The sequence below is a fragment of the Eptatretus burgeri genome, chromosome 9 (genome assembly GCF_056783735.1).
Source record: "Eptatretus burgeri isolate ZD-2024b chromosome 9, Ebu_testis_v1, whole genome shotgun sequence".
Lineage (NCBI taxonomy): Eukaryota > Metazoa > Chordata > Myxini > Myxiniformes > Myxinidae > Eptatretus > Eptatretus burgeri.
Window position 1 is genome coordinate 52,716,156 of NC_140969.1, and position 8,694 is coordinate 52,724,849.

General features: G+C 48.1%; 1 protein-coding gene across 1 annotated transcript; it reads right to left on the bottom strand.

The window, feature by feature from the left end:
• Positions 1-3,070: 3,070 nt before the first annotated feature.
• Positions 3,071-6,307, bottom strand: LOC147020134 (protein LRATD2-like). The gene has a single exon (XM_085895174.1). It carries the CDS (start codon positions 6,149-6,151, stop codon positions 5,351-5,353), a length of 801 nt encoding a protein of 266 aa, XP_085751300.1. The 5' UTR covers positions 6,152-6,307; the 3' UTR covers positions 3,071-5,350.
• Positions 6,308-8,694: the final 2,387 nt, after the last annotated feature.

The following is an 8,694-nucleotide window of genomic DNA, read 5'->3' on the forward strand; positions in this document are numbered from 1 at the left end:
TTTTCTTTTTCTTTATTTGTATTTATCTCTGCCGAAGTGACGGTTAATATTACGAAAGATCATACGAAAAGGGGAAACGTGCTGTAAAATGAAATTGCACATTTTCAGCGATCCAGCCATTGCTCGATACACCACAGAACAATGCAGGGCCAACACAGGCAAGTGGCCCCTGAACACTGTTCAACTCGATCGATATACGGTATTCAGTGACAGTACGATTATTGTAGAGCAGTTACGAAGTAGCTTATGCACTCCAACAAAAAAGTTGATCAGGAACAGTTGGCTTGGCAAGCGATTCGCGATCGCCAAACTGTCATATTAAACACATACCTCCCAGAGATGCCCAAAATGTCAAATATGTCCAAATTAGACAAATTAACACCTTTTTTTTTAGCAGTCGGAACTGCTGCAAAGTTCAATTCTGGAGTTCAAATTTTGTAAATCGGCTTAGTTTCAGAGATTCTCAATGTTATGGCATGTGCGGAAATGAAATAAAACCACAAACGCTGGCGTCTCTGGGCATTTATAAGCATTGCAATGTATCCAGCGAATCGCAGCTATTAGTGAACAGGCATTCAATAATGAGTGAGGAAAGTGAAAAAAAAACTTTATTCTTAAGAAATTGTTGTGGCCTGTTCCAAATCAAGGCATGGTTGAATAGGCCAAAAAAAAAGTTGAATTCAGACCCCAGCGAGGTAAGTTGATGCACCTCGAGGGAGAGTGAGGTGGCCAAGGATGCACCTGATAAAGGAAATAATTAAATAAGGCCGTTAATTATCTTCAAAAGGGGTGTTTTAATTAACCCAAACACCCAATTTTCGCTCTTGCACTTCCTTGGAGTTCCCTTAGTATGCATGTAAAGTTTCAAGCTGATAGGTTTCATGGTTTTGGAGTTTTTGGTGGGGACACACTGAATGACTGATGCACACTGACATTAGTGAGGATATGTCAGGTGTATAACACTGCTTCAGTAGTGCTAAACTTCTTGATGTTTTTTTTAAACGATCTTTAAAATCATTATTTTATTAAAATCAAAGTACTGTACTATACTTTAACACTGCGTGGGATAGGCCTGGGGTGTGTTCAGTTGCCAAGCAGCACGGTTTCAAATGAAGTGGTTGTTTGAGTGCTTAAGCCACCTGGCAAGTGCTCTGCAAGAAACGTGGTAACTGAAAAATCCTGGTGTTGGCTTAACGGTCAAGGTAGCTGACTTAAGATCTTAAGTTGTCGAGTTTGAGCCAGTCGTGCTGTTAAATAACACCAGGGGGGTTGACTCAGCCTGTCATCCTTCCGAGATGAGCAAATTGAGTACCAGCTAAATGAAAAAGGGGGGCACTGCATCAGCGGCACAGCCGTGCTTCCAGAAAAAAAAGTAACAAACAGCCATACGCTACCTACAAAATTAGAAGGGCACTCGGTAGAGCACATACCTCCGCCACACTATCTAATCCACAAGAACATATCAGGGCCCAATACATTTTTGAGATATTGTGCTATATATTAGTTTAGCCCTCTCTCTCAATGGTGAAGAATCACTAAAAACATTCTAGTAGACAGACCCTCATCCGGATCTTCACCATAATGTAATTAATTCGTCCTTGTCACACACCCAACCTGTCCTCAAAATTTTATCTGTATCCGTCCACAACTTTTTGAGATATCCTGTAAAAAGACAAACAGACAGAAAGGGATGAAAACATAACTTCCTTCACCTTCGGTGGTGGAGGTAGTAATATTGCTGCGTGGAGTATCATGTTCTGTGGACTCTCGTTTGAATACATTTATGAACGTGACAATAAACCCAACATCCTGTTGACCTCAGTGACCCCCAATGTACTCCATTTTCTCTATCCATTATTATGGTTTTTAAGGGATTGTCTATCCATTATTATGGTTTTAAAGAGATTGTGTATTCATTGTTATGGTTTTTAAAGGAATGTCTATCCATCATTATGGTTTTTAAGGGATTGTCTATCCATTATTATGGTTTTTAAGGGATTGTCTATCCATTATTATGGTTTTAAAGGGATTGTCTCTCCATTATTATGGTTTTAAAGAGATTGTCTATCCATTATCATGATTTTAAAGGGATTGTCTATCCATTATCATGGGTTTAAAGGGATTGTCTGTCCGTTATTATGGTTTTAAAGAGATTGTGTGTCCATTATTATGGTTTTAAAGAGATTGTGTATTCATTGTTATGGTTTTAAAGAGATTGTCTATCCATTATCATGATTTTAAAGGGATTGTCTGTCCATTATTATGGTTTTAAAGAGATTGTGTATTCATTGTTATGGTTTTTAAGGGATTGTCTATCCATTATTATGGTTTTTAAGGGATTGTCTCTCCATTGTTATGGTTTTAAAGAGATTGTCTATCCATTATCATGGGTTTAAAGGGATTGTCTATCCATTATTACACAAGACGGTGGAATCTGTTTGTGCCACTCTTCTTCCAGTGCCATCTCTTGTGTGACTTATCCATGTACTCCTCACAATCTTTTGTTGTCCCCCCCCCCCTGCCCCAACCTCTTCCCTTCGTTTTACTCGTTCTATCCCCCATATTGTATATATGGATGCTGATGAGAGCTATTCACATTGAGCCGTGATGGTGGTGGTGGTGGTGGTGGTGGTGGTGGTGGTGTGATTTGTGCAGGGATTTTGATCATACGTTGCTGTGTCTAAATGTGATACAGGTGCAGGTAATTGTTCCTGTTCGAGCGTACAGGTAACTGAACATTTACACTTGTGTGCTGCGCTGGAAATGTTAAAATACCTTATGGTAGGAGAGATTTACCAGACTTGCTCACCTGATTTTTCGTTCAATTCCTGGGAACGTGGCGCAGACTCCTCCAAGGCATCAGGTTGGGGGGGGGGGCTTCCGTGCCTGCTGTTATGGGATTACATGTTAATCTGGATTCCCGTACACGAACCGTCCTCGGTCCTTTGTCATGATATGACTATGCATGTCACGATCCGCACGCAATCATCGAGCTGGGCAAAACAATCCGGCAAGCATCACGCTCGACCACATCATGTGCAATGAGGTCGAGTCCATTGGAACGCCTTGGTCGATGCAAATGGACTCCTTTTATTTGGAACAACCAACAAACATAAACATGGGGAAAGTCTTCAACAACTTGCGGTGGCAATAACGAAAGCTGGTCACAAGGCTGAATCCATTTCCCATTTTGTATCGAGATGTCCCTTCCCAAACCCCTGAAAAAGGAATTCGTGATATTTGGGTAAACGGTCTTCAACGATGTGGGGGAGAGAAGTTGAATTTTTTTTTTTTTTTTAATCTTTCAAAGCATTTTCAGTGGGGTGGAGGAGGATTTGGTGTTTTAAACACATAAACATAAATCTAACAGGTGAAAGAGGAACGTGAAACTCGCATCAAGGTGCAGTCTTCTGATTCTGATGTACACAATGTTTCTTGGCAAGTAGTTTGCCATTACCTCCCCAGCAATTTGGTCAGGGTGCTGACTACCCTTGGAGAAGGACACAGTGGGACACTTAACGTCCACTAACTAATGCCAGCAGACGGTACTCGCGTTGAACGTCCATCCGAGGGACGGCACACACGTTGATGAATCGCCCTGCCTGTGAAACACCGGGATGACAGCTTATAGCTGGGTAGGGATTCGAACCCAGGATAGACAGCTTAAAGGCGAGTGTGCGTACCTCCGGACCATCCTCTCGCCCCCAAGGTGCTATGGAGGTATAAAAGAAACCAACAAGAAACTTTCACCTGCAGTGAGGTTAAATTGTGCATCTTGTGGCAGATTCAACAACAAGTAATGACGTCAAGAGTGAACAAACAACGTCATCAAGTAATCCACTCCCATTCCAGTCTTCTTGAGGGGGGTTGGGGGAAGGATGAAAGAAGCTCCCACGACCGATCTACCAATTGATCACTCCGCTCGGTCCATCTCCTGCACCTTCTCCATTTGCACGGCCGTTGTCATCGGCCGGGCCGAACTCACCATCTCCGAGGCTCATTCAACCACATGCTTACCGAGCCCCTTGGTGCCCCGTTACCATAGCAGCAAAGAGACCCGCACAAGCAGATGGATCACAAAACGTGCATATTCACAAATAAATTATCAGAACACGAGGAAAAAGGAAAACAAACAAGAAGACGAGCACGAACCAGCGCAGATGTGCAGGTACCAAATCTCTCCATGGACGGTGGTGGTGGTGGTGGTGGTGGTGGTGCATATCATCGGGCTCGGTGCACAAAGACCCTGGAAAACAACGAGCTCGTTCGTGCAAGATCAGAAAACGATTCTGTGCGGATTGTTGTGTTTGCTTCAGTCTGAAAGATTGGAAGGGCTTTTTGGGACCTCCACCCTCATGGTGAACAGTCACCACAAATATTTCCACAGAACCAACACCCCTTCAGTGACATCATGCGATCCACTGGACCCTCTGGTTGAGGGATTTGAGGGGGCGGGGGTTACATTGGTGGCTGGCTCATGGCGGGGGCAGGAGGTGTTATTTTAACAGGTACTCCGACCATAATGAGCAACAAACACTTGAGCTCGGATGTCACAATGCACATGACTGTGGTACAAAAGCACGTGGTACATTGTTCGCTACCATAGAGTAGATGGATTGCAGTAGTTAAGCATCAAACACGACGCCCCCACCACCACCACCAGTCCACATGACCTATCAGAGCCTCCCTGCCCTAAGAACACACCAATGATCACCAGTGCACATGAGTTCCACAAGACGCCCCCACCACCACCACCACCACCAGTCCACATGACCTATCAGAGCCCGCCCGCCCTTGGAACACACCAATGATCACCAGTGCACGATGAGTTCCACAAGTACCTTTTTGTTACGAGAATGATTACAGTAGAAAATCCACGTGGGGTGAGAAGAGCTGTTTGGAGGTGACACGGACTCTCATTAGATGCAGAGGTTCCAAAGGGACAGGTCCAGCCAGACTGCATGACCCACCCCCAACCCCCCACCTCCATCATTGTTTTGAGGTGACACGGACTCTCATTAGATGCAGAGGTTCCAAAGGGACAGGTCCAGCCAGACTGCATGACCCACCCCCAACCCCCCACCTCCTTCATTGTTTGGAGGTGACACGGACTCTCATTAGATCCAGAGGTTCCAAAGGGACAGGTCCAGTCAGACTGCATGACCCACCCCCAACCCCCCACCTCCTTCATTGTTTGGAGGTGACACGGACTCTCATTAGATGCAGAGGTTCCAAAGGGACAGGTCCAGCCAGACTGCATGACCCACCCCCAACCCCCCACCCCCTTCATCCCCAGCCCCATCGTCGCTTCGGTTCATATGTGAACCTCCACCCAGGTATTGTCATCGAGCTACAGCTGCCCCTGCAGCTCCTCGAGGAGAGCGTGCCGGCCCTGCTCGTCTCGCTTGCGCCGCTCAGCCATCAGGTCTTCGAGGCTTTGGAAAGAGAGACAGAGCGCGGTGTCCCCGAGTCGAGCCGTGAGCCGGTACGGCTGCTTACCCACCCGGATCTCGCCCCCTGCCTTGAATTCGCGTCGCGCGAAGCGGCACCAAGCGGCAAACGCCTCCGAGGATCTCCAGGAAAGGTGTTGACCCCGCGAGCCCACGTGCTGCCGCGCGCTGCGCGCCACCAGCTCTGGCGGCAGCGCCTCGAACCTGTACCAGTCGCTGACCACACGTCCCCGGCGACCGGCGGCCACCGCAGTCCACGAGTCCCGTCGAACCTCTCGCTCCCGCAGGTGCACCAGCCCGTCGGGCCCGAGCACCACGGCCCAGTGCGGGTAGCGTTGGGGTCGCACGAACTCGACCAGGTCTCCAGGGCGGCACCGCGCTGACAGCACATCCGGGGGCAGAGCGCGCAGGCAGCGCTTGGAGAAGATGCAGCGCTCTTGGAAGTAAGCGCGGAACTCGATCTCGTCGTCCGGGTCGTCTGCCAGTGGGGGTGGGGGCGGCGAAACGCGCCCCTCATCCTCCTTAATATTCGAGCCCTTATCGTCATTCACATCCTCCGGCCCATCCTCGTCCTCCTCCTCCGAGAAGACGTACGAAACTCCCACCTGCTGGCTCGCATCCGTGTGATCGAGTCCCGCAGGGTCCGTCGTAGGTACCTCGTCGTAGCTCAGGTGCGTCAGTCTGTCCACCTGGTTCCCCATGGAAGCGCCGGCCACCTGTCCCACAGCCACCACCCCCCTCCCCCACTTCGCGGACTCAGCCCCCCGGCGCCATTATTCCGATCTCTTCAACAACAACCGCTGAAAGTTCAAGCACCACGAACCGCACGGATAAGCTCAGCGTCTTCCTGCGGCTCGGTAATAAGGCTTCCACAGCGGTGGGCGGGACGAACAGCCGATGGGGGTTGAGCGTGGGACGCAGAGGCACGCCACAGGATTGGTGGGACGCACACAGACAGGTGCTCACCCCGCCTCCAGCTCCAAGTCCAGCAACGCCCTTCTAACCGTGAGGCTCCTTGTGAACCGAGATGTCTCTGGAGGGGCCACCTGAGGCCATTCCCGATGTAATCGTCCAGAGCACACCCATCTTCGGACCTTGCTACCTCTCGGCGATAACTGTTAAGACCTCTCCTTGCACCTCTTGCCCTCCTCCCCCTTCCCATGCAAGGGACAAACAGTTTCACATCAATTAAAATTGTATTGAGAATTGATTATTACCTTGTACTTGAAATGAACAATTGGAGTGCCAACCAACATAAAGTGCAACTCTAATGAATTTCACAACAAGGGTCCCTTTACCACCGAGGCAGGAACTGCCCGAATGGACCATGTGCATATATCTACCTGCCACCTGGGCATTCCACACGTCGTTTTGAGATCTATTTGTGACGTAAAGAGTTGAAAGGGCCGGCGGTGGCTTGTTCATAATATACCGCATTGTGTTGATAAAGTCGGTCGGTGCATGTGCTGAAACATAATAAATAAATAATAACATATAATAATAATAATAATTTAGAACCTCACACTTCCCGGTATCGACCCCCTGAACCCACCACCCCTTGACTGGATCAGAAAACGAAACTTAACTTCAGCAAAACAATTAATTTTCAGGATTGAATGTGCTCACCCTCGGTCCAGATGGCGCAATTCCTCTCTTCTGGCAACAACTACCTCCTCCCCCACCTTGACTCAGATAGATAGACACACACACACACACCTTGATTGGAGTGAGACATTGAGTGAGTACAACTATCTTTGGCATGACTGAACCGATAGCATCCATCGAGCTGGAGTAGCCCTTCCCCTGTACCATGCTGAAATGGGCCGAGGATGAAGGCCCTCACTTAATGGAACCCCTTATCACCCCCACCTCCTTCTTGCTGGACTCCAACATCATCAAATTGATCATGGACATGTGTCTGTTTTCAACTGTCATGCCCCCACTGAGGTGGACCACGATGTCAACAAGGACGCTTTTCATGATTATGCTATTATCTGAGCATGCTGGCAGGATGGAGTAGAATCTATAAGTACGCATACTCATCTCTACGCTGTCTAGTCTGGGTTCGAATCCCGACCCAGCTACAAAACGGTCACCTCGGTGTTTCAAAGGCAGGCGCATGCCGTCCCTTGGATGGACGTCAAACAGGACATCCCGTCTGCCGGCATAAGTTGGTGGATGTTGAAGATCCCACCGTGTCCTTTGCGAAGAGTAGGCAAACTCGCCGACACCATGAACAAATTCAAAATTCCTGCCCTAACTACTGGTGGGAAGACAATGGCAAACCAAGCAGTATAACCCTTGCCAAGAAACTTCTTCGGCAGTACCGATGTTCTCTAAGAGTTTGCCACATCAGATTCAGAATAATATTCTCTGAGCTCGGCCACAAAAGCTGCCACAATCTGGTTGTTGTGCTCAGAGATTTGTGTAACAACATGGTGAGAGAACAAGTGTGTGTCTACCCTCAGGAGAACCAGGAAACAACATCTTTCAAATCTCAAGTCTGAACTCTCAAACCTGTCTCCCTCCTCCAAATCCTGGTGGTATCTCGTTAAGTCTGTTTCTGGTGTATGTTCCCCCTCCATCCCCTCCCTTACCTCAAATGGCCGCTCAGCTGACACTGCACGTGAAAAGGCTGAATGCCTAAACTCCGTGTTTGCTTCCAAATCTTGTCTCCAAAACCCATCGCTTTCTGTACCCACATTACCCAGTCGCACCAAACTGTCCCTGGACTCTGTGTCCTTTTCTCCTGGTGGAGAAAAGGTGGAGACAAGGACAAGGGCACACTTAGGTAGGAGTAAGGTAGGTACACTTAGGTAGGACGTCACACTTAGGGCAGGGAGGCTCCTGGACAAGGTGGAGAGCTTGCTGTCAAACCTCGACTCAGATTCTGCAACCGGTCCAGACGGCATCAGTCCACGTGTCCTAAAAACCAGCTCCTCTGCGCTTCCTCACCCTCTGTTCTATTCACCCTCTCATTTGCTCAAGGTCATCTGACATATGCTTGGAAATCAGCAAACATTACCACCCTGTATAAAAAAGATGCAAAACAGATCCCTGCAACTGCAGACCAATCAGCCTTCTCCCAATCATCAGCAACGTTATGGAATCCATCATCGCTTCAGATATTAAACCCTTCCTCTTCTCCAATGGCTTGATTTCCCATCTTCAATTTGGTTTCAGACCAAGTCACTCTACCCTGGAGATGCTGCTTCTGCTCTCCCAACAATGAATCTCTGGAGGT